This window comes from Cavia porcellus, unplaced genomic scaffold (genome assembly GCF_034190915.1).
Source record: "Cavia porcellus strain 051 isolate PalLab524CR breed Dunkin Hartley unplaced genomic scaffold, mCavPor4.1 scaffold_289, whole genome shotgun sequence".
NCBI lineage: Eukaryota > Metazoa > Chordata > Mammalia > Rodentia > Caviidae > Cavia > Cavia porcellus.
The window spans coordinates 122,900-148,897 of record NW_026947772.1 but is presented as its reverse complement, the minus strand read 5'-3'; the positions used below and the strand labels follow the sequence as shown (position 1 = coordinate 148,897).

At 48.9% G+C, this 25,998-nt stretch overlaps 1 protein-coding gene across 23 annotated transcripts in view; it reads left to right on the top strand.

The window, feature by feature from the left end:
* The window catches only part of LOC100733913 (sodium/glucose cotransporter 4), an 88,611-nt gene that overhangs the window by 42,981 nt on the left and 19,632 nt on the right, over positions 1–25,998 (top strand). For 15 of the 23 annotated variants that reach the window (XR_010046146.1, XR_010046145.1, XM_063244569.1 and 12 more), the window contains 13 exons: positions 5,721–5,927; positions 7,788–7,859; positions 11,035–11,139; positions 11,403–11,567; positions 11,986–12,091; positions 12,934–13,014; positions 13,313–13,518; positions 13,730–13,865; positions 14,334–14,441; positions 16,686–16,836; positions 18,452–18,620; positions 20,104–20,319; positions 22,615–22,792. Coding sequence is in view for 19 of the 23 variants with exons in the window: in XM_063244569.1 (XP_063100639.1) it covers positions 5,811–5,927; positions 7,788–7,859; positions 11,035–11,139; positions 11,403–11,567; positions 11,986–12,091; positions 12,934–13,014; positions 13,313–13,518; positions 13,730–13,865; positions 14,334–14,441; positions 16,686–16,836; positions 18,452–18,620; positions 20,104–20,319; positions 22,615–22,792 (1,810 nt within the window). In the remaining 4 variants the exon portion in view is untranslated. Of the gene's footprint in view, positions 1–4,993; positions 5,109–5,720; positions 5,928–6,393; positions 6,692–7,787; positions 9,510–10,360; positions 10,510–11,034; positions 11,140–11,402; positions 11,568–11,985; positions 12,092–12,933; positions 13,015–13,312; positions 13,519–13,729; positions 13,866–14,333; positions 14,442–16,685; positions 16,837–18,451; positions 18,621–20,103; positions 20,320–21,131; positions 21,455–22,614; positions 22,793–24,263; positions 24,957–25,998 lie in introns of those variants that run through there. The other 8 variants (XR_010046147.1, XR_010046148.1, XM_063244570.1 and 5 more) reach the window with 8 other exon arrangements.

The window sequence follows — 25,998 nt, the reverse complement described above, 5'->3', positions numbered from 1 at the left end:
GTCCCTTGTGGTGGGGCCAAACAAGGCTACTTCTTGCTCACGGCTCCATGCAGGGAATGGGCAGGTATAGCGCTATGCATTGAGTAAGGGAAAGACTACCAAAGGAGCAAGGAGCACCCCAAAGAGGAAGACACTTATGTCAGCATGCTTGTGTCACAGTAAAACCAGCCAGAACCGATCCCCGCCACCTCCTCCCTCACTCTGTGCCATGTCTGCCTCAATGGTTGCACCAGGCACTTCATCCACATCCATACCCCATGCTGCCCAGGGATCTCACCTCCATTCCCTGACCTTGTCCCAATCACTGGGGATGTGAGTACCAACAGATAAGCAGAAAGCAGTGTGCAGGGCTTATATCTAAAACAGAAACCCCAAATCTTATTCACAGATAAGTGGGGAGCAGTCTGAAGTTGAGAATGTTTTGGGTTGGGAACTGGGGAGAGCCTCTGAGCATGGAGGATGGTAGAGGAAGCAACACACACAAAGACTCGATGGGGAAGGTGTGCATGGAGCCTCTGGGAGCATCGCTTTACGGAGTTTAGTGGGAATAAAGCACAGGAAGTGTCCTGACCCAAGCTCTAGGTTGCCTGGGAGAAGTGAGCCTCCATGGGAGAAGCCTGCAAAGGAAGAAGGTGCCTACAGGACACTGGTCCTGTGGACCAGCTGACAGAGACAGCTGGAGAGCTTGAGATAGAGAGGCATTTGTTCTCTGGGTGCCAGAGAATGGGCAAAGGGGAGAGAGCAGAACAAATTGCACGGCGAGGGTGGGAAGCGGGGAGATGTGAGCTGACATTTTGGGTAGTGACCTTGAGGACAGCAGGCTTGTAGGAGCTCCACTTTTAAGAATTTTCAATGAGGGTGAAGAAAAAAGCCTAAGGGAGATCTAGGCTGCAGATGCCAGAAAGAGAGATCTGGTTGTGCATGTACAGAGACCTGTTCATGGAATGAACCAGGCTCAAGGAGGGACCCTTAAAGCAATTTTCTTAAACAGTTTGTTCAATGGACTGTACTTCCTTTATCCCTCAAATTCAGGGAGTTCTCTAAATAACCTTATGACATAGAAATTGTACTCTCACACTGAGTCTGAAAACACAGCTTCCATTCAGCTATGATTTAGAAATGATAAAGTCAAGTGCCTTAGATGACCCAACACTTCAATCTGCACTCAAAGCCAAGACGTCTTTCTGCAGGGGCTGTGCCCAGCAAGAGCTGGCAGCCTCAGAGCCGCTGCTTTGGTGAAGAGGTCATTGTCAATGTTTCTCCCTCTTCTCTCCCACTCGGTCAGCCATAGGCTCTTTCTGGGTCTCAAGACGGAGTCGGACTCTGGTCCATGGTGGGAAACTCTCCACAGTTCCCGCCAAATTTCCTGGAGCAGGTAGCTCCACATCCTTCCACTTCTTATTGAGAAAACGACAAATACGTTTTCAAGGGAATATTTTGCATCCAGTTCTTAGTATTTGCTTTACAGATCCTCCTCTCATTTAGCTGTAATTTTGCATAATTTTCCTACATATTTTATTGTAGTAAAATTTATATAACATAACATTTACTGTTTTTACCAATACAGTTCCATGGAATTAAAATATTAATTATATTGTGCAACAATCACAATCATCTGCCTCCGTAACTCTCTTTATCTTCCCGAACTGAAACTATTAAACGTATTAATTCTTCTTCCCTCGCCCTTGGCAACCACTATTTTCTTTCTGTCTGTATGACTCTGATTACTCCAGGTAACTCATGTAAGTAGAGTCATACAGTATTTGTCATTTTGTGACCATAGTTAGCAGAAACTCTTCAGATCCACTCATGTCATAGCATATATTAGAATCATTTCCCTTTTTAAAGCTGAATAATATTCCTTTGTAAGTATACATTTTGTTTATTCATTCATTAATAAACACTTAAATTTCTTCCAATTTTTGGCTATTATAAATAGTGCTACTGTAAATATGAGAGTACAAATATCTCTTTAAGACTGTGCTTTCACTTTTGTGGGAGTATATACCCATATACCCACCAGTGGATCAGTTAGTCAAAGTAACCCTGTTTTTAATTTTTTTGAGGAACTTCCATATTGTTTTCTATAAGGACTTCACCATTTTATATTCCTACCAGTGTTGCATAAGTGTTGCAATCTCCACACTCCCTAGCTACAGGAATATTTTAGTTAAAAAATAATCAATCCATTGGGTGTCACATGGTATTCCATTTGTGGTTTCAATTCTTACTCCCCTAATTAGTGAAGTCATGTGCTCGCTGGCTATTCATGCAACTGCTTGGGAAACTCGTCTATTCAAGTCCTTTTCTCATTTTACAATAACTTTTTTTTTTGCTTGAGTTGTTTATCAGAAATCTTTATATACTCTAGATTGTAATCCCCTATTAGATACATGATTTGCAAATATATTCTCTAGATTAGCTTTCCTTCCCATTGACAGTGTTCTCTGATGCACAGAGGGCTTTAATTTTGATGAAGTCCAATTTATCTTTTTCTTTCCTTTGTGGCTGTGTTTTTGGTGTCTTCATTGCTAAATCTAGTACCATGAAGATTTTCATCTGTGTTTTCTTCTGAGTTTTACTCTTCCGCTTGGGTCTTCTATCCATTTTGAACTATTTTTTGTATACAGTTGGGAAGACAGGTGTAACTTCTTTCTTTTCTGAGTGTATCTACAGTTTTCCTCGCACCATTTTCTGGAAAGATTGTCCTTTCCCCCCTGAACCATCTCAACACTTGTCAAAAACCACTTCCCATATATGTAAGGGTTCATTTCTGGGTTCTGTATTCTAGTCCTTTGATTTTTAAGGCTACAGAGTATTGATCACTGCAGCTTGGTGTTAAATTTTGCAATCAGAAAATGTGAATCTTTCACCTTTGTTTTTCTTAGTTGACGTATTATATATGGTGACTTGAAGGGGACTTTATAAGTTTAGTATACTTCTGTAATTTTCTTTTTTTAAGAGCAGAGAACATTTATTGGGGGAAAGAAAACTATATTTTGAGGGGGAAAGAAAGCTTCTGTCTGTCTGCCCGATATTTTTCTAAATATTTAAAAAACCACTCCTCTCTTTATGAAGCATTCCCAGTAACCTCACCAGGACTTTGCTGCCCCTTCCTCTGAACTCTTCAGCTAAAAAGGAAAAGAAGCGTGTGTGTTGATTGACTTCGTGCTGGATGTAATTGTCCTATGTGACTGTGTGTCTTGCCCACATAGTTGTGAATTATTACACATGTATTCCTGTCTCAGTGCCTGGAAAACGGTCAGTTAAGCAAAAATGACAACCCTGTTAGTTCTCTGAGGTGATTGAGATCTGGCCAAGTGATGCCTAGGTTTTGAATATCAGCAACTGCCTAACGTGCTCAGCTATCTTGAATGAGACCCTTCATGCCTGAATTACATAATCTGTGCTTTCCAAACAGAAAATGTATACTGATTATAGCCATGTTTCCTTTGTGACTCTGTGTATGAAATCTTGGCTTCTATTCAAGAATGCCCTAGGCTGAGTTGATCTGTCCTATGTTAAAGGTCTGTTTGTCCCAATTAGGCCATCTTTGGCTTATTTTTCTACTCTCCTTAGTTTTAATGACACCCTACACCATCAGCCCATCAGCTGTGATCTTGCCTGTCTGTCTCTTCTGGTTAATTTATTTTCTAAATTGTAAATTGGGGTTCACATAACAAGGCTCTGGACAAGTAAAAGTAAACAAGTCATGTGTAGGGTCCTATGGGCTCACTGAAGGGTCAGAGGTCTGGGCTTTAAAATATCCACCATGGCTGTTTCAAAGCCTTTGTGCTCCCTCTGACACGCAGCACTGAGTTGCTAAGTCCTCTGGTGAGCTGACACAGGAATTTTAGATGCACTGCAAGAGTGTCTGCCATGTGCCCAAATCAGCTGGTTTAGGATTAAGCCAAAGGTGCAGGGCTTGGGTCTCAGCGTCAGGTATGTGAGAGAGAGAGCGGTTGGGAAACAGGACACGTAGACAGTAGAACCCTTAGCACCCAGAGTCCTTCCTGAGGAAGAAGTGCAGGACTCTCCTGGGTGTAGTCCTCCACCCCACTCTGAAAGAATAATCCTGGGACCCCTAGTTGTGGCATTTTTAGTGGCCTGAGCTCAGAGCAGTCTTTCTCTTCTCCATGAGTGACATCAAAGGAGCTGCCATACATTTCACCCTCAGGGACTGTAAAACTGACCATCTCAGGCTCTTGATCACCCACATCTTCTGATGTGACTAACACTGGCCCTGCTGCCTCTGCCCCTATCATTTATCTGATGAACTCTTATTCTCCTTTAAATATGTGTGAGGGATGCTATCTTTGCAGACTACTTCACTGTCCTTTGGCATCTGCATCCAATGCTCATGAGTGGAACATCTTTCTGAGTCCTGTTCCAGCTGGGGACTATCCTGAACTTCCTTTCAGATGAGTGCCCTACTTCCTGGGGCATGGCATGTCCTGAGCTTATGTTCAGGGCTAAGAGAAGAGGGAAGAGGAGGTACAGGACCACACCATTCACTTCCCGTAATCTAATAAGAGAAGAGAAAATTATCTGCTCCTGCAGTGGACTTCTCACAGCATGCTGTTGATGGAGGTACAGGGTCAGTGGGACCCCTTCATTCCTCTAGCACAGGCCTTGGCCTACGTGGGTAGAGGTGCTTGCAGAGTGACCATCAGACAACTGAATCCTTCCAAAGGCAGCAGTGTCAGAAGGACCATGTGAAGAAGCTTGCCTTGTGCCAGGTGGCTGCGCTCCTCGGCTAGATGGTGTTAGTGTTAATTTCTCTGTGTTAACCTCAAGAGCGTGCAGTAACTCAGGGTTTTCAAAGATCTCAGAGGCCCCCATAACCTCACTGGTGCTGTGAATCAAGGAGATGTTGATGAGGAGCCTGGGCTTAAAGATATTCAGCAGGTTGTCCAAGGCCATCTGCATTTTGTTGTGGGATGCAGTTGGGAGTAGAAGTCAAGCTGCCTACAGAGAGCTTCTTCTCTCACAGAAGAAGATCTTCCCTTGGCCCATGGAACTCTGCCCTTTCCCTGAAGGCCTCCTAAATCCACCCACTTCATCTGTCACAGAATAGGAGAGGAAGTGTGGACCAGGCATCAGAAGAGGTGAACTGTGGCCTTGCCTTGTGATATGCAGGCCTGCCTCTTCCTTGGAATAAACATCTGTGTCTTTCTGGGCCTTACTTTTCTCCACTGTAAGAAGGGAACGTGGCACCTGGAGGGTCGGGATGGTGGGAGTGTACATGGTGGTGGCTGCTCAGCAAAGGCACTGGTGCCCTCTTCCCCTCTCTTCCTTTGTCTCCTGCTCACTGAGCAAAGAAAAATTGCATTGAACAGATGATTAAGAAACCTGAACTCCAGCCCAGCTTTACCTGTACTTCCTTGTATCTCAGTTTCACTTGCATACAGCAGGAGTTTGAACACTATGATATCTGAAATCCTTCACAACTCTTGGATTCCAGCATTCTTCTGCCTTCCTCTTTCTTTTTTCCTCTTGCCCCAGTACTTTCGAGGGGGGAAGGAGAACTGTTAAGTGTGTGCGTGCATGGTGTGTATATGAACATGTGTGTGAGTACGCTTGTGTGTGTGAGAGAATCCTGTCACTGGTTGGGTGGTGGTGAGGAGAAAATGGGCAGGACATTACCGTGAGCTAGCAGAGCTCTGAGCTCTGAGCTCCCTCAAAGGCTCAAGGTGCTTGGGGCTGTTTAATCATTAAAGGAAAGGAATGAAGCCAGGAGAACCTCAAAGTCCAGCCTGCTAGGAACCGACACCAATAGATGAGCAAGGAGTCCTGAAGCTTCAGTGAACATGATGAAGACAGAGGCGGTTCTGCACGCAGCCCTGAGCTCTGAAAGTAGCCTGCACACCTATGACATCGTGGCTGTGGTCATCTACTTTGTCTTCGTCATCGCTGTGGGGATCTGGGTGAGTGGGGCCTGAGGCCAGGGCTGCAGAGCCGGGAAAGCAGAAGCACCTCTCATCTCTAGCCAAAGGCAAAGATGGGAAAGCAAGAGCAGACCATGTAACTAAAGGATCTGAGAGAGGGGAAAAAACCCTTCAGAAATCTCCCCCACTACGCCCCTGCTTCTTTCCATAGATGAGCAGGCTGAGGGCCAAAGAAGGCTGTGGCTTGTCTGAGGTCACAAAGCAAACCAGAGGCAGATCAGGCCCAGAGACTCCAGCCCTGCCTCCCTGTGTGTGTGCGTCTGCTGCTGCCTTTGGCCTCAGCCATCATTGGCCACCCTGAACCCATTCCTGCCTTTTTCCTCAGCTCAAGATCTGCAACTTGAGAAAAAAAAAAACAACCTTGACCAGTCTTCTTTGGGTCACGATCAAGGAGCTAAGAGTCTGCATTCTTAGGGAAGGAAGGATGCCAGACACATTCCAAGGTCCCACAGCTCTCCACTGATCACAGGAACCAGGGAGCTGTGGGCAGGGCCCAGGAAGCTGAGCTCAGGTCCCAAGTCCAACTGTCAAAGTCTCCTCTCTGAGTCTCAGTTTTCTCTTACGGACATGAAGAATAGGCTGAAGCCTCAGGAAGGGCAGGAAATGTGTGAACACGCACCTGGAGCCTGGCATGGAGGTGGCAGACAATAAGGGCTGTTATCATCACCTGTGCTCTCCTGACCTGCCAGCACCTTCAGACTGCTGCAGGGCAGACTGGACCGTGATTCCTGAGCCTTGGGCAGGTCAGGAACCCTCCCTGAGCCTCCACCCCATCCTCCCTCCCTAAGAGGAAGTCATAGTGCCTGCCTTCCAACATTCCTGAAGGCAGAATTGGGCAGACAGGTGCTCAGTAGCTCCCCAGAGGCAGCCTGGGTCAAAAAAGACCAACTGTGCTGTGAATTGGACCAGTTACTCCCTGCCCCAGGGAATTTCTCCTCTGCGAAATGAATTTCCCTGGCCTCCAAGGGCATCAGAGGTAAGCCAGGAAAGTTCAAGCACAAGCTTAACAAACATCAGGCCCTACAAGAGTTAGCACTCCCTAATTACTTTCTCCTTTACTTTCCTGGAACTCAAGGATTTCTCCTATCTCAGAGCCAGGCAGGGACCTATTGCCCTCCCTACCAGTATAACTTCTGAGAGTTCCCCTTTCGCTGATCAGGGCCAGCCCTGATCCATGTACTGAGAAATCTCTTGTGTTCCTCAAATCTTTCATTTTTGAGAGCACAAACCTAAGAAGCCAAGTATTGACCACCTACTGCTATTTCCAGGGTCCTGGAGAGAGCTCAGTAGTGTGCCTGATAAGAAACCAGGCTAAGTGAAGATCCTAAGCAGCTCCACCAATCCTGCCTAGAGCCCATAGAGCCATAGAGCCATCCTCCAAATCAAACTGGTCAGAACAGCCACTGTCTGCAGTGTAGGAACCCAGCCAGGAGGAGGAGAAAGGCCAGCTCAGGAGAGGGAGCCACTATGCACCTGAAGCCCACATACCACAGGAGCCTCTGAGAGCCAGTACAGCGGAGGAAAGGATAAGGACATGCTAGCAGCCAGCTGGTACCCTTGCACAGCACTCGCCATTCACAAAGACTCTGGCCATCCTTACCTCCTTTGCTCTTCACCTCAGCCCTCAGGGACTGCTGAGAATCGCAAAGATGAAGTAACTCTCCCACTCCCAAGGACCTATAATTTAAAAATGGTGAAGTAGTCAGGCTGCTCCGTCCTGCCTGGGTTGTTAGTCTCTGTGTTCCCATAGTGCCTGCACCCAGGGACAGAAAATCTGGGGTGAGGGCAGAGACTGGAGAAAACCTTGAGAAGTGTTTATGTTTACCATTTCCTTTCCAGGCATCAATCCGTGCAAACCGAGGGACCATTGGTGGTTATTTCCTGGCAGGCAGGTCCATGAGTTGGTGGCCGGTGAGTGCCCTCACACATCCCCCAACCCACATCCCCCTGTCATCTTCTCTTGCCTGAGCCAAGGTACCAGCCTCCCATTGGGGTTCCCAATTCTAGACTCCTCTGTCACCCTAATCTACCCCACACTCCAAGTGGCCTTAATAACACAGTTTGACAAGCCCCACTAGAACCTTCTGAGTGTGGGTCCTAGGCTTGTTCTAGACTCACAGAAATAGAGCTAGAGTGTCCCTACCCTAGAGTAGCTCAGAGCTGAGTGGACAGACGGACTCATGAGCAACATGATTAAAGCTGGGCTAGACAAAACCCTCAGGGTCTCTTGAGAGCTTCAAGGTTGCCCCTGCACTGGGCAGTAGGCTGCATTTTTGCGGGGTAAGCTCCTTGGGAAGGAGCCATTGAATAAATAGTCAAGTGAGGAGATTGAGGAGCACAGTCCCTGACTCCACATGAAACTAATCCCTCAAGTGTTCCCCCTGTTCTAGCCCATCAGACCACCCCACATTTCTACTGGTCCTTGAAACTCAATAGGATGGAAGGAGATGAGCCCTGTTTGGAAAACTAGTAGTGGACTCATCAATTCTGGTGGGAAATGAAGCTGTGTGCACACTCAGGCTGTGTGCACACCCAGGTCTGCCAGCCTCACATTCACTCATACACACTCAGGCACCCATACACATTCCTATAGGCCCACATACACACACACTTGCACACTTACACACTTTCCCACTCACACACTCGCACAATCGCACCCTCACACACACTCCCATGCAGTCTTACACATTTTCTCACACTCATTCTCGCATGTCCTCTTACAGTCACAGTCAACCTCGTGCTTCTTACTCTCATGCTCACACACTCATAGTCACGACCCCGCTCTCACACACTCCCTCCAGCACATACTCTAGAGAACTAAACCCATGGAAACAGCTCTGCTTAGCCAGGGACTCCCAAAGGGCAGTCCTGGAACCCACGTAGGCACCAAGTACAAAGCTCATCAGGACAGGCTGTTCTGTCCGGCTCAGAAGAAAGCCTAGGCCCTGCTGCCCAAGCTCCAGCCTGCAGAGGGCAGAGTGTCGGCCCAAGTGGGCCTGAAGAAAGCCAGGCTTCCAGCAGGAGCTGTCTCAGCAGGGCTCCCAGGGACCCATGAGCCCCACACAGTAAGTGCAGTGTGCTGCTGCCACCTTTGGGTGACCAGTTGTGAACTGTGCCTCCGACACCTGAAGCTTAATCTAACCTGAGCCAGGTTGGGTGCAGTTCCAACCCCAGATGCCTGAAATAATTAACTCCATGCTCAGTTCAGCACTACTGCAGCAGCGTGCCCAGGGGTCTTTCTTGCCTGTGCTGACGCTGTGCCCCTGCAGAGTGTCCCAGCAAGGCTGTCAGCAGAAGAATAGCAGCCATCCCTGCTCAGAGAGGCCTGCGTGCTCCTCTTCTTCTTACCTTCCACATCTCCTGGATTAGGAGCGGGGCGTCCCGGGGAGGGTGAGATGGGCATGCCTCCTTCCTAGGAGAACCTTCTCTCCCGCAGCAGGGACCATGCACTCTCTCTTCTGGCCCAAGGCTCCAGTCCATCCCTACCATCACCGTCGGGCCACCAGAGAGTGAGAGTATAAATGCATGCAAATGTCTGCATGTGTGTGTAAGAGAATATGTGTAAGTATATGTAGGTATGTGCATGCGAATGTATGTATGTGAGTGTGCACATGTGTAAGCATATGTACCTATATGGAATGTGTGTGAATGCAAGTTAGGTGTATAAGTGCATATGTGAGAGCAAGTATACATGAGTGTATGTGTATACATGTGGGTTTTCCTGTGTGAGTACATGTGCATGTGTGAACATGTGTATGTGAGTGTGCAGATGCAAGCAAGGGAGTGCATGTGAGTGTATATGTGTGAATGTGTGTGCGTGCGTGTGCACATATGTGTGTGTGCACGTGTGTGTGTGAGCAGCACAAGGGACTCAGCAAGGTAAGGTCCCTCGCTTCCACACCTTTGCATGCCCTGCCACTTCCCGTCTGAATGCCTCAGCCTTCAGACTTCTTACAGCCAGCCCCTCCCTACACCCTGGAAGAATGCACACTGGGAAAGAATGCACCCAGGTTCTTAGATGCTGCAGGTGAGGCTGTGTGAGAGGAAATGATTCTACCGAGGAGACACACGGTACAAAGCTGAGCACCCAGGCCTGCCCCAAGGCCTCCCCAGCCTCAGAGCCCCACCTCTGCCCCCTCCTCCCTCTCAGTGCTGGATTCCATCTAATAATAAGCACCAACATGGAGTAACTTCTTAGCAGGGGCTTTGCACAGTGGTTATGGGAGCCAGACAGCCAAGACTTTAATCTTCACTTGGTCACGTGGAAAAGTTTCTTATCAAGGCCTCGGTTTGCTCAGAAGTAATATGTGGAAAACTGTGATAGTTTTCTGCTACGGCTACAAATACCTAAGATGATTAACTTGTGAAAAAAGGAATATTTCTTTCCACCTTTCCCCTCATCCCATGGCTAGGGAGTAAGAAGAAAAGAGGATTCTCTCCAAGGGTCACCTCCAATGATCTGTGGCTTCTCACCAGCTAACACAGCAATGACAGTACCTGCCTTTATCGGGTTGTTATGAGGATTAACTGAGCTTGTATGTCCAGTGCTGGGCAATACTGTGTAAGTGCTGTCTGCTGTGATCCTTGTCACCATAATTACCATTATCTTCCCTTCTTTAACCTTACATGACTTGGCCTCCCCTCTGAAGAAGAATAGGCAACTCAGAGGCCGGCCTGACATGTGCTCAGCCTCTGGGTCCCTCCTCTGCCCAGTCTTGCCATGGAATCTGCCCTATGAAAGCTGCCTGCCCACCTCCTTCTTCTTCTTCTGCCTGGAGGGTCTTCTGCCTGGAGGGTCTGAGGTTGATTCCCCCTGCTGGCCCTGTGCTCACTTTGCCACTTCTTCACTCGGTGGACTGGAGTCTGTGGCTTCATTTGTCCTAACATCAGTTCTTTCCTGTATAAATTTGGAAGGCTCCTCCTTCTGGCCATTTGTGGAGGTTAAATGCATTAGGGCATATAAAGTGCTCAGTGCAGTGTCAAATAAATGTCAACTCCATGCCGTCTCCCATGCTAGTGGTCCTGACCCCAGATCAATTGAGATTAACCTTGACCTCTGACCTTTGATCCTACTTGTGCCTTGCAGATTGGAGCATCTCTGATGTCCAGCAATGTGGGCAGTGGCTTGTTCATCGGCCTGGCTGGCACAGGGGCTGCTGGGGGCCTCGCTGTGGGTGGCTTTGAGTGGAACGTAAGGAAACTCTCATGGCTGCTCCAGGACAATGGGGGTCAGAGCTCACCCCCTCCCCAACCTTAGTGTTGAGATAATCCTTAGAGGAATTTGGGAGGCTTCCTGGTGAATGGTAACTCATCACACAGATGAGGAAAACAAGAGTGGGTGGGTCCTGGGTCCCTCCCTTTCCTACTGAAGGATCTCGCACAGTACTCAATAGCTGTAGGAGGCTTCTCTCTGACGTTGTCTGAAATCTCATTACCTTCTTCTTATTTTCTCAGGCAACCTTCCTGCTTGTGGCCCTTGGTTGGATCTTTGTCCCTGTGTACATTGCAGCTGGTGTGGTCACTACGCCACAGTACCTCAAGAAGCGATTTGGGGGTGAAAGGATCCAGGTGTATATGTCTGTCCTGTCTCTCATCCTCTACATCTTCACCAAGATATCGGTGGGTATCACTCCAAGGGGTCTGCTTGTCTCTGTGTATTGCCACGGGCTTGAGGCTGACAGGCAGCTCACATTCACAGTTTGGATGGATGGGTGAATGGGAAGATGGAAGGGAGGGAGGAAAGGATGATAAAGGAAAGGTGGAAGGGAGGAAGAGGGGTAGATGGATGGCTGGAGAGAGAAGGAAGGATAAAAGAAGAGGAGGCTACATCCACTCACTTTCATTGTGTGCTCCCTTTGGCACTGGGACAATCAGAGAAGAACGATAAATGTTTTAAGTGCATGACAGCTCTTCTTAAAAAAACAAAGATCACAATCTAGAGTTCATGCTCATTTATCTTTATATTAGTTGGTTCTTCATCAGCAACTATTCACTCAGTGTTAGTTAAAAGAGCTTAATGGGTCCGGTCTGCTTGCAGACTGACATCTTCTCTGGAGCCCTCTTCATCCAGATGGCTTTGGGCTGGAACCTCTACCTCTCCACAGGGATCCTGCTCGTGGTGACAGCTATCTACACCATCACAGGTAGGGCCGAACCTGAACATCAGAAAAAGCTAGAGAGGGAAGCTTCTGACTGGTAGACAGAGAGAAAGATTGAAAGATGGACAACCTGAGTGGGACAGAGAAGATCTGTCCTGAGAGAGAGATAGAGAAGAGAAAGACAGTCAACTGGGGCCAAGGCAATGATACAGGAAATCAAAAAACCAGGGAACAAACTGTGGGACACAGTGGTACAGGAAAAGGGAGAGGAAAGGGGCAGAAATGGGGAATCCATACCAGACTGAGACCAGGAGAGATGTGAAGAGGCACTAGAAAAGACCACCTGCCCCACGGAGAGATTAGGAAGCTGTTGTCTGGGCCAGAGTTATGGTGAGCTGCCCCAGCAAATGCAGACAGGCCCACACTGTTTCCTCCAAAAGGTGTCACACAGGACGGGCACCTTGGGTCACCAGCATGGGACAAACAGACTTACTTAGGACTATGTTAGCCTTGAAAGCTGGGGGCATTTGGATAGACACCAGTTGGGAGGAGAAAGAATCAAGCATCCCTGGTTGAGCTAACAGCATAAGCAAAGGACAGGATTTGGGTCACTGATGACAGAAACCAAAAGCCATGGCATGATGGCTGTGGCAAGATACTGCCAGAGACAGGAAGAGCCACATGAACACACTGAAGTGTGGCCAGGCTCTGTCCTTCTGAGTGGGGTGCTTGGAAGTGCTAGATATAGAGAAATGCAGGTGACCAGAGCCACTGCTAAGAAGCCACTGTGTCTTCCCTGGCCTGCTCAGTGTAACCAGACACAGGTGGGCACCCAGAGCAGGACCGATGTTGGTGCTGATTGATGTGCCCTCTCTTTGGATCACCAGGGGGCCTCACGGCCGTGATCTACACAGATGCTCTGCAGACAGTGATCATGGTAGGGGGAGCCCTGGTCCTCATGTTTCTAGGTAAGGAAGAGACCTAAAGTCACTCACCATCAGCTTTAAATTCTTCCTCTGATTTATTTTTGGCACCTCAATGGCTTACCTGGAACTTTCCTGATCATAGAGTCACGCCCTGTCTCCAAGTCAGGGCTTCCAAAACGCAGAATTCTCCCTACTTCAAACCAAAAGTCTTGAGCCTGAACCCCATCTCCCTTCCTATCCCCAATCTTCAGGTGGGCTCCAACCTAGAGCCCCACGTGGGGCTGGGCACACAGGCTGGGTGGGTCCCAGGGATGTTCTCTCACTGCATCTCTTCCCACAGGCTTTCAGAAGGTAGGCTGGTACCCAGGCCTGCAGCAGCTCTACAGCCAGGCCCTTCCTAATGTCACAGTCCCCAACACCACTTGTCACCTCCCACGGCCAGATGCCTTCCACATGCTTCGTGACCCCGTGAGCGGGGACATTCCCTGGCCAGGGCTCATTTTTGGGCTCACAGTACTGGCTACCTGGTGTTGGTGCACAGATCAGGTACGGTGACCAACAGACGTGGCCTGGCCCACCAGGAAGTGGGGTGGCTTCCTGCAGACAAAGTAGGCATTTGGATGCATAAAAAGTGAGCTTAATTTTGAGACTGGAGTAGGGGGACAGTCAGAGACCAAGGTCAGGGCTCACCAGTGGCTGAGCTGAGCTCCTTCCCTGGACCTGGATCAACATCACTCCATTGCTTCTGCCATTCCAGGTCATTGTGCAGAGGTCTCTGTCTGCCAAGAATCTGTCCCATGCCAAAGGAGGCTCAGTGCTGGGGGGCTACCTGAAAATCCTCCCCATGTTCTTCATCGTCATGCCTGGCATGATCAGCAGGGCCCTGTACCCAGGTGAGAGTGAGCCTTCTCTCTGGGCCTGGGGAGTCAGGACTTGGGAGGGGTTTCCAGAGAAGGTGTTCCTGGGCAGGGTGGACCAGGGAAGCAAGCTTTTTCTATGAAGATCTCATTCCAAGCATTTAGAACTTAAAAGCCATTAAATAAGTATTTCAACAGAGTAAATTCAATGTTATTTCAAAATCTTCCTTCCTCTTAAAAAAAAGCAAGGCATTCTTGACCCCTTCCAAGAATATTTACTTTTATCAATGTATGTCATAAAACTCAAAGGAATTTATCCCATGTTGCAGAGCAGTATGCATCACAGACAAGAAATTCACCAAAGAGCCAAACTACTTGCCCATTGACCTTTTAGACAAGGTCAGAATTTCCGGTGAAAATTTTCCTGTAGTGCCAGAAAGCAAATATTGGGCCATCCTGAGAGGGACAGGATCATAACTCCAACTACTGCGCTGTCTTCTGCAGATGAGGTGGGCTGTGTGGATCCTGATGTCTGCCAAAGAGTGTGTGGGGCCCGCGTGGGATGTTCCAACATCGCCTATCCCAAGCTGGTCATGGCTCTCATGCCCATAGGTGAGTCCCATCTTGCACACTCCACTGTCTACTCCCACCTGGACCCCTCTGATGAGGAATTGTGCTACGGATGGAAGGGAAGAGGGAAGAGTTTCTGTACCCTGCATGTTACACACACACACACACAATCACACTTTCCCAAGCCTTTGTAAGGTGTCTGTTTTTGCCTGGTGTTGAAGATGTGGAGGGAAGAGGCAGGTCCAAGCCCTCAGACTTCACACAGTGTCTAAGGTACCTGTGCTCAGTAAGGTACCTTACAGTGAAAGGTAACTTGGAAGTAAGGGCACAGCACAGGAAAAAAGCAGAGCAGAGGCACAAAGAGCATTTCACACAGAGCCAGAGGGCATAGAACATGTTCTAAGCAGGAGGCATTGTGAGTGCCAACACCCAGGAGTGACAGCCGAATGAGAGGAACCCAGTGTAAACGCAGTGGCAAGGAGCAATGAAGATGACCTTCCTGAGAGGGTGCCACGGCCCAGCCTTGTTCTGCAATGGATTCTTCTCTCTGGGGACAGTAGAGGGCACTGAGGGTGGAGGCCAGAGCAAGACGGTGGATTTGTGCTTCAGAAGAACCACTCTGATGGAGGACTTAGCAAGGGTACAGGCTCTGGCAGGACAGGGGTACATCAGGGAGATGTCTGCAGGTGGCCAGGGGCGTGGCACTGGTGGTTTCACCAAGGGATTGACCTTAGAGATGGAGACAGGGTATTTAAAGATGTGTGTGAAGCTGTTAGCAGGATTGGGTTTACTGTATTTCAGGGGGCAGACGAGTCAAAGCAGGCTCCCGGGCCTCCACCTTAGAAGGCAGGTTTACAACACTATTAAGATTGAGGAGATGAAAGGCAACAGATGAGTGGGCCCATTCCCTCCTTATGGTAAAATGAGAAGTAAATCAAGGACACAGTGGAGATGGTGGGAGGCCAAGCTAGACAGACCAGTCTCTGAAGTGAGACCGAAGAAGGATGGGGAGAGAGGAGAGCCAAGGAAGGGGCCTAGGGTCCAGGGTTCTGCTGGGAGCCGGGAGGCTTTAGTAACCGAGAGGGAGGCAGAAGGCCATAGGAAGGTGAGCACTTGTGTCTAGAACCTGAGTCCAAGATCTCTGTGAAGCTTCCAGCGTGACACTCAGGATGTGGTTAGATACATGGACTTTGTGGTAAAGAGGCTGAAGCGGGACCGGGGCAGGAAGGCATCTGTCCAGGTGAAAAGCAGGCCCAGAACATGCATGAAATGCATCCAAAGATCATCCATGTAGCGGGTTATTTGTACAGCCAGGAAACAGCCCCAAGCTTCTGCTTCCTTGTAGGACTTTAGCCGGACATTGCAAAGCGGTGGAACAAAACCCTGAAAAATGAGAAAGAGACACAAGGACCAGGGATATAACTCAGTGGCACCACGCTTGTCTAGCAAGCACAAGGTCCTGAGTTTCATTCCCAGTATGAGAGAGATAGATTGGGGTGGGGGTGGGGCGGAGAAAGAGAATACAAAAGAAGAAAAATTTTTAAAAGGCACTAGCCACAGCCTCCCTCCTCAGCTCCAAGACTCCGCTGATGGTCACTTGCTGTGAAGACAGACTTCGTTTTCAAAACTGCAGGAACCCTCACAGATCACTCAGTATCCTACACTCATGGTGCAGATGAGGACACTGAGGCCTTGGCAGGGCTGTGAGCTGTCCAAGGCCACAAGGCAAGGGAGAGGCAAAACACGGCCAGAAACTGGCCAGGAGCTTTACAGGCTCCTGATTCCTTGTCTGTACTAGAAAGGAACCGTTTCCCCACCAGCCCAGCCCAAAGTCCTGGCTCTGCAGCAGCAGCCCCGCCCAGGCGGAGCTGGTCTTTAAGACCTGCTGTCTCTCATATCTTGTGTTGCTTACTTTGCTCTCATTGCGGGGACAAAATACCTGACACCCAAAATTGGGGAAGGAAAAGTTTATTTAGCTCACAGTTGGTGGATTTTAAGAGTCTGTAACCAGCTGGCTCCAAGGCAGGGTGGCAAGGCACAGGGGCAGCACTTCAGGGTGGCACTAGACAGCAAAGCAGCAAGAGAAGACAGGAGGAAGACAAAGACTGTGTTCCTTCCTCATATTCTACGCAGGGCACCCCACCCAGGGCAGGTGTAGCACTGTGAGTCACAGAATTTCCTTGTCCTCCTCTTGCACACGATGAGGATGTTTACAAAATAAAGACCCTTCTAAGCTTCTCAAGTTGGCACAACGTATCAGCCATAACACACCTCATCTCTTCCCAGGTCTGCGGGGCCTGATGATCGCGGTGATCATGGCGGCCCTCATGAGCTCCCTCACCTCCATCTTCAACAGCAGCAGCACCCTGTTCGCCATCGACGTGTGGCAGCGTTTCCGCAGGAGGGCCACAGAGCAGGAGCTGATGGTGGTGGGCAGGTGTGTGCGCCAGGCCTTGCATCTCCCGGGGGCGGGGGCTCCCCTCTGCTTTCCCCTCTGCCCGCCCTGGGTTGCCCAGGAGAGGGGCTGGGGTTGGGCCTGAAGCAGCACCCAGGGCACTGCATGACCTCAGCCGCGCTCTGCCTCCAGAACACTCCTCCCCTGCAGAATAACAGGGAGAAGGCACTCTTGCCCGGCTTTGCACTCTGCCTTGCACTGCATCAGTGGGGTGATTGAGAGATGACAGAGCACTTGAGAAGTGAGAGGTGGAGAATGTGAGTCAGAGGAAAGAAACTCACCCTGGGGCCTTTTGGGTCAACTCTTCCTGCCACCCCAGGATAATGGCGGTGTTTAATCCAATCACTCAGGCTCACTCCAGATACACACCTCGGGCCACATCCTTGTGCTAGGAACCAGGAGAACCGGGGGAGGTTCATATTCTGATGAGCAGGGCAGAAATGGGCATGTTACACAGCATTAGCACGGCACCTGCCTCAAGAGAGATGGTCACAGCGAAGTTGTCTCCAAATGATGCAGAGCCTTGAATGTTGCATGATAAAACTTGAACTGTACCTTGTAGGTATTAGTTACTCTTTTAAAATCATAACTGAGCAGTTAATTTGTCTTGTTCTCCATAGGCTGGGAATTTAGAGTCTGTGTAGAGCTACGAAGGTCTTTGTAGGATCTCTGCCTCATAGTTTAAGGCTCCCTACTCAGGCCTCTAACTAAGGCTATGCACTCTTGTTTTGACGGGTAGGAACTGAGCTCAGTCAGTTTGCTCTTGGAGTCTCCCTGCCTCTGCATTTGCCATTCCTATCATCTGGTGCCTTCTGCTGCCTGTTAATCTCTGCAGCCCAGCCCTAGCCACGAGCAGCGAGCCCCTGAGATCTTAGAGTAGGACAAGAGGAAGTTGAGACACGTGGGTAATTGCTGCTTTCTTGGAGCCTGAGAGAGGAAAAATAGGGGAAAAGAAGTGAGGACAAGTGTGCATAGATTTAGGCACGTGTATCAGCAATCAATGGGATTCGGTCGCCATCTCCTGGCAACATGTATTATTGCATCCAGCACGTCCAAGAAAAAAAAAATGTTTCAAAACAAATTGTGCATCTCCAAATTCACACCTCCAGAGCCCTTTGGTGATTTAAGCCCGAGTAAGGATCAGTTTAAGTGGATCGAGCGAGAAGGTAGGAAAGGTCTGAGCTGAAGGAGCCTGGGGAAGGGAGAAGTCCCAGGACTGGGACCATAAAGGGGCTGTGTCCTTCAACAGCCTGGAGGTCAGAGGAGGAAATATATCCCCAAGCAAGGCTGAAGGCCTTTCCCTAGGTCGGGTGCAGTGAAGCTGTGGGTTAGGGTGGACGGCATGATCGCCAAGAGTCCGGTATGCACATAACAAGTCTAAGTCTGTAGAATTCTGACTGTCTCACATTCAGAAATTCTGATTTCTGGAGTGTTGACAGTCGGAACTTCTGCGCCTGCACCATAGTATTTGGGATTATGACTTTCTTGCTTGTGACCCAGAGGCCTCTCTTGTCCCTTCTGGTTCCCACGCATCACCTTCAGGAGACCCTGTGCCGTGTGCCACGCCACACCCCCCAGCACCTGTGCTCTCCTGCAGGGTGTTTGTGGTGTTCCTGGTGGTCGTCAGCATCCTCTGGATCCCCATCATCCAGAGCTCCAGCAGCGGGCAGCTCTTCGACTACATCCAGTCTGTCACTAGCTACCTGGCACCGCCCGTCACTGCCCTCTTCCTGCTGGCCATCTTCTGCAGGAGAGTCACAGAGCCTGTGAGTGAAGCCTTTCCATCTCTTGCCCCCAACTAAGGTTCTGGAGTCCTGCTCTGTCCCTCACCTGGTCTCCATCTGTGGGAGCAAATCCACAGCCCGCTCTAGGATTCCATCCTCCTGACCCTAGAGTCAGGCCTGGATTCATTCACTCACACAGAAAACACTGAGCAATGGGATTATGGCCACTCGGGGGGTACAGTGGTTTACAACATTCACATAGGTCTGTCATGGCTGGGCCCTCAGAATCGAGAGATGATTAAGTAACCAATAACGATAAAGCAAAAGGGCTACTGAGAGATTGAAATGCACAAATTCTAACTTATGAGTTTCCTGGAGTGAGGTCAGGGAAGGCTTCCTGGAGGAAATGGCATCTGAGCTGAGACCTGCAGGGCTAATGGGAGGAGGAGATTGTTCCACACAAGAGGAGCATTCATGTGAAAGTGCAGGACAGACCAGAGGCCTCTGACTCTGTAGTGGTCTATATATAAATCAAATAATAGAATGAGAATGTTGTTCGACACCCACACCAAACACAACAACAACAACACCAAAAAAAAAAAAAAAACCAGAATGAGCTGATGATGAAGTGTGAACTCTCACAGGGGTTGGCCCCACATGCACCATTCACACAACTGCCCTGAAACTGACAGAAGCCTTGGAGGAAGCTAGAAGACCAGAGGCTTTCTTGTTTCTCAGGATAGACTAGGGAAGACAGCCCCAATCTGCTGGCTGTACCTTGGGACATCAAAGTAGTCTCTGGACTGATGTGAAAATTCGCAAGACCGATGTCAAGGTCATTGCGGAGGGGATCTTAGAGATTCCCCCTGGACAGCCTGGGTAGGTGATGTGTCATGTTTGCAGAATCTAATCTGAGTATGTGAGGTGTCTCCTGTTTGCAGGGCCCAGTTTCTCCTGCATGGTTCTGCTCATTTTAGACTGTTGAAGTCAGAATTAATAGCTCATTTTCTAAATACAGGTCATCTATACCTATTAGGGAAGGGTAGTGTAGAGACAATGCAACTATAATAAATGTGAAGTGCCAGAGATTTTCTTTGTTATGATAAATCCAAATTCTGACTTAACATAACAAACAGCTTTGAAGGGGATCCAGGTATTCTTATCACAAAAACAGTCCATTCTATTTGAATATGATACAACTATCACGTAGTACTAATGAACTTCTTTTTCCTTGCACGCAAGAAATTTCCGACCTAGTAAGGCCTAGCCATTGGCTCAGAGCCATTTAGAAAGGAGCCAGATTCACATTCTAGGCCACCTCTGAAGCTGATAGCCTTTTTAACGCCCTGCTTTGTTGGTGTTTTCAGTTAAGACAAAGCCTCAATATTGCCAGGAAACTCACCAAGAAGGACTTGGCCAACACTGTAATCAGTCAGTGGAGGGAGCTTTGGGGAGAGCAGGTTTTAGCTTCCTGGTGTCCCCTCCCTCCAATCTCACCCCTACCCATGTCACCCTCTCTCCGTAGGGAGCCTTTTGGGGCCTCATGTTTGGCCTGGGAGTGGGCCTTCTGCGCATGATCCTCGAGTTCTCTTACCCAGCCCCAGCTTGTGGTGAGGTGGACCGGAGGCCAGCCATGCTGAAGGACTTCCACTATCTGTACTTTGCCCTGCTTCTCTGTGGGCTCACTGCGATCGTCATTGTCATCATCAGCCTCTGTACGACACCCATCCCTGAGGAAAAGGCAAGTGGTGCTCTCATGATGAGCACCCATCCACCCTACGCGCTCAGGGTCTGCAAATCCACCACTGGCCTTTACCCTCATGAACGATGGTGTCTCCTGCTGCCACATAGACATCCTTGGGAGCTGGGGCTCTTTGGAATGTGAATTTCCAAGTGAAAAGACACTCATTCAATTTAAAAATTACTCAGAGGTACACACTGTGTACCAGGCACTGTGATAGGCTTACAAAGACAGATGGTTCCTGTCAGCAATTGTCCTGGGGCAGGGAGGAACAGACTCCAGCACCCAACATTAATATGCACAGGGAAGGTGCAGGGGTACCAGGCTCAAGGGGAGGGGCCAAACTCAGGAGAGAGGTGGTCTTCACCTGGGGCCCATGAAAGGGAAAAGTAGAGGTTTATTTAATGGTCAAGAACCAAATACACAGAGGAGAAACAGAGTGTGCTGGATCAAGAGTTCTATCTTGCCTGCCTTGAGCTGACAGATGTACCCATCTTAGAATGTTGAAACCCAGTCTTAGGAAGCTCCTTCCCCCAACCCAGAGTCTGAGTTAGTTTCCTAGGGCTTCCATAAGTGAGGACCATAAACTGTGGCTTAAGCATCTCTCAACTCTGGAGGCTGAAAACCTGAGCCCAAAGCGTCAGGAGGCCCGGTGTGTCCAGGAGTCCCTTTTGTGTCTTCACATGATCTTTGCTGTGTCTGCCTGAGACCTAAACTCTTTTTTAAGGACACCAGTGATGATGGATTAGCGTCCATCCATATTCCCCCATTTATCTTAATTATGTTTATACGGTTTCTATCTCTGACTGCAGTTGTGTCCTGGGGTACCAGGGACTAAGACTTCAGTGAATTTCCAAACCTTGAGGTTTGCACGCCTGCAGGCACTGCCTTCAAACGTGATCTCCTGCTGCTGAGACCTCAAGGTCTCCACGTCTGCCTTGTCATGCTTCACACTGAGGTTTCTCCTTGATCCTGTCCTCTGGTGACTGCCACCTCCTTCTTCTCCCATCAACTGTAACCTCGGTGAAGAGCGGCCTCCATTCCCACCACTTGTCAACTTTGCAACCCACCGTGCTCTGGTGTTGTCCCCAGAAGGCCATGAAATTGTCCTCATTGAGGTCACTTACAACTTTGGGTTGGTAAAAAATCAGTGGTCATGTCTCTTCCTCTGCCTTCCCCACTGCCTGTTGTACCGGAAGACCTCGCTTCTAGTACTTCTAAGATGCATTTTCCTCCTGTTTGCCTTTTCCTATTCTTCTGCTCACTCTTCTGACTTCGCAGGCTTTTCTTTCTGCCCCCTTAAACATCATTTTTTCTTAGGAGCCCGTATCTGCATACAACCCTTCTGGCTCTCAATGCCTGGGGCTGCCAATTCAACAACTTTCTGTATAAAGCAACTCTCAGTTCTCTATCTCCAGCCCAAATCCCTCTCCCAAGATTCAAACTCCACATCCATCTGTCTCTTAGTGACATGAAGTCAAGGTCTGTGTGATGCTACTGACTCACAGTGTGAGAAGAAAGCAGGGTTTATGGAGAGATGTGCACAAGTAAAGAAGCTGCCCAGGCTCTCACAGAGAGGCATGTCTGGCCCTGGCCCCTCTGGACACAATTGCAAGTTGGAAGTTGGGACGGGGCGGAGATGATTGTTACAAAGGCCTAGCCAGGGGAAGAGCCCACTCCTGGCCTCTGGGGAAGAGAGATGTTTCAGGGCCCAGGGCTCACGGCTGACTCCAGTGCCACTCACATCAGCTGGAGAATTTGTGTGCTTTGTCTGCAGGGCAGACATAAAGAGAGGAAAGGGCAACCTGAGGGACACAGATTTGTTTCTCTTCACTGGATGTCTCCACTTGAAGCTGATACACCCGCTCATCGTCACCTTGTAGTTATGTGTGTAGATGTTCCCTTTCTCTTCTCTCAGCCTTTTTGATAAGCACCAGAATCTTCTTCTATGCTGAGCCTTCTGTCCCTGGGAGGGACCCTGTTATCCTCTGGTCATCCATGGCTTGAACTCAAGAGCATCCAGAGAGCCCCCACCCCCAACCCCCAGCTCATTCAATCAATCACCTCGTGCTGCAGATTTTACCTCCCTAGTATCCCTTAAGACTGCTCCTCCCACCCATTTCCTCATGCAGTCTTTCTCACTTTACCTGAATATGCCTCCTGGCCTCTGACCCCAGCCTGATTCTTCGTACACTTTGCTGTGGCTCTGAAGCCTCCCCTGCATCGGGCCTTCCTCCACAGCAGGACTTTCTCCAAATGCACTGGTTCCAAATGGTATTTTCTCTCTCTCTCTAGCTCACTTGCTTGACCTGGTGGACACGAAACTGCCCCACCTCTGAGCTGGAGAAGGAGGCCTGTGAAAGCCAGAGCGAGAGGGAGAGTGTGCCAGGGAGGTCTGAGAGACTGGTCCAGGAAAGCCTCTCAGGAAGAGTCGCCCCAGGGAACTGCAGCCAGGGCCCAGAGCAGCCCGGAGGTAGGCTGAGGGGTTTCTGGGGAGAGTGTGCCACAGAGGAGCAGTAGGGGTGGTCACCATGTCCTGGGTGTCCCACAGTCCCTCTCAGGGGTCATTGGAGATGGAGGTCTCTGAGACAGCCCCCCAAATATTTTTCCACATGACTATTGAAATGTTTGCAAATTAAGACAGCTGAGTATGGCAGACAGGAGCCAAAATATTGCCCTCACTACCAATAACATGTCAGTGGGAAGGTTCATTGCATATCAACTAATGTTAGACAGAGGTGCCCATCTAGTCACCCACAGATCGGACAAGAGCATAGCCAGCCTCCCGTGAGGATGGGTGGGGCTGAGACAATCCGTGTGCCTGTGGAGTTCCCTTCACACAGAAGAAAAGGTCAACATGATACAGAAACACCCTTGTCCCCACCCCTACTGACTTGTTTCTTTCTCATTGGGCTTAACATTCCTGCCTGTCATCTCAAGGAGCATAGCTGCCCTCATGGGAAGAGCACAGCCAAGTGTGCCCTCCTGAAGTTGCCCAGTGCAACCCCACTTCTCTGTGTGTCTCCTTGAAATGCTGATGGCCGTATAAACAGTCTCCCAAAGATTCTGAAATGCGTTAAGGTAGCACATTAACTAAATTACTATACTGTTGGATGTCTTTTGGACACTACTCAGTTGTAATCTTCCTGTAGGGAGATTAAATAACAATATTAAGGCATTCTAAAGATAGAAGAGCATAATAGAGATTTTTCAATTATAGTGTTCCCAAGGAAAATTTTTAAATCCAAAAAGTAACATACAGTTTACAGGTTTAAGTCCAAAATCAATTTATCTTGGCCTTATAAATTAGAAATTCAAGGAAATTTAAATTCTACATTTCTTTCCTGCTTCAGTTAGATAGTGTCCCAGTGCCTGGTTGGAGTTGGGGTTCTCTGGACAGCTACTTTCTCCCATCAGACTGGGTGAGCTGTCTATTCTCTCTCCCAGTCTTTGGAGCACCAAACTTCCATAATTCCAGTGGGTTAGGTGGACAGACAGAATTATCGAAGCATCTTTGCTGGACTTGCATGGTTGGCAACACTCTGCCACTCTGTCCTTGTGCTTTTGCTAGTTTCTGGGACCTGTGCTGTCCCCAAGGCCCAAGGGGTTACCACTATTCTTGGAGGCCCTTACTCTAGACAGCGATAAGCGTAGCATTAATGATGTCCCAAACTCCAAAACCTCATCAGGACCTAAAGCTCAAAGCTTCTTGCTCACGCTGCAACAGTTAAGTCCGTAGTCCACTATAAAAAGCTGTAGATAGCAAGTGTGAATTCTTACAAATTTGTCTGATCAAAACACACTTGGACTGACTTCGGAAAGCACACCCATGACTGGCTCACCCCCGCTCCCAGTCTTAACAGGGCACCAAGTAGTTAAGGCCTATTTTCCTCTGCAAAATGTAGCCCTTGTCTCTTTGACAAGCTTCATGGCGCATGCGCCAGGTGTGTTTGTGTGTAGAGGGGGCTCAAAACTACTTCCTGCCATCACTGCAAAGACCCAGCTCTGGCCACGTCAAAGCTTGTGGAATGGGAAAAGAAGCCTGTGAGCCTGAACTTAGTACAGGAAAAGCAGCTAACAGGAGAAGGAAGAATGACTTCAACATGTCTCCTGGAGACAAAGAAGAGGTAACAACTGTACTGCCCCCCTGGAAGCCAGAGCTAGACTGACTCACAAAGACTCAGAGGACCAGCCCTCTTCTCTGCTACCCGCACTGCAGGCCAGAGCCATTCCTAGAGGAGCAGGGAAGGATGAATGCTCCCTGTGGGTAGATGCACCCAGGGAAGGAAAAGGAGGCACCTGGAGGACCAGAACCCACGCCAAGCCTGACCAGACATCCTGCCACAAGAAAGAAGCTTTATTGGGTGGGAGTGGGCTGCCTTGTGGACCACAACAGCCACTGTTTGGCTTGGGGAAAGGGTTTTAAAGGGTTGTTCTTGGGAGGGGTCTCTGTGGGTGACCCAGTTGTGAGCAGCAGAATGTGACACAGTCATCATCAGCTACCCTCCTGGGTAGGGTTGACTTTTGAGGCTGGAACAGTTCTGGAAAGTTTCTTTTCTTGCAACCCAAGCATGAATATGCTCCGGGGGGAGGCCGACCCTTTAGCACTGAGTCAACCATAAAGCCTCAAGAAAGAATTCCATGCTCCATGTCCTTCTATCACAATCCCCAGTGCAGAGGGCGAGCCTACCTGCTGTGGGAGAAGTCCTTCCCGCCCTGGAACGAAGTGAGCATCCAGAACCTGGAAGACCCATATCCACTCCTCTAGAGGCCTGCAGGTTGATATAGGTCATGCAGTCTAATTTCGAGTCTTAAAAAATTTAAAGGACAATAAATAGATCTGAAAGATATATATATATATATATATATATATATATATATATATATATATCCTCGGTCCTAGATAGGTGCACATTTATTGAGTTGTTGCACACTGATTTATACCTACTTGGTGATGTGGGCTCATTGCACCTCAGAGGACCACTGTGAGAATCTAGGGAGGAGGTTTGGATTGGCTTTAAAATGATAGTTCTCAGCGCAGACATCACTTGATAGAGATCTCAGGGGAGCTCTGCAGCCAAGTCACCTGAAACAGCTCTCCCCTCTTTTGTGAGCCATTCTGGACCTTGGTGCTGGACAGTCCTCGCAGAGGAGGAAGTTCAGCCTGAGGGTACCCAGGCTTCCTGCGTGTGTGAAATTGTGAGGCTGCACTGAACTCACCAAGTTCCATATTTCAGTGCTATTCAGATCAAATCCTCACTCTTGGCCATTGCTTTCCATCTCCATGGAAGGCACTTTCCATTAATTTTATGCTTAATACACTGTCTAACTTTAAAGTCCTTAAAAAGACTTGCTTCCTTTACTGCTTCTTTTAAACTTAGTGTTAGGAGCAGTGCTGCCTGTAGCCTTGCTGTGGCGCTCTGCACACTGGGGAGCTTTCCTCTCTGTGACACTACATTCACCAGTGCCTCCCTCTCTGCTCCTGCACTGAAAGCTGGTAAAATGCTATCAAATCTCCACTCTCCTTTGGTGCTCGGAACAGCCCTGAGAACAGGCATATGTCACTGAAGCATTTGAGGGAGAAAGAACATGTTGCTCAGAGGACTGGTGAGACTTACAGATGGGCACACAGTCTGCTGAGGTCAGAGCTGGCCCTGGAGCCAAGTTTCTGACCTCTGG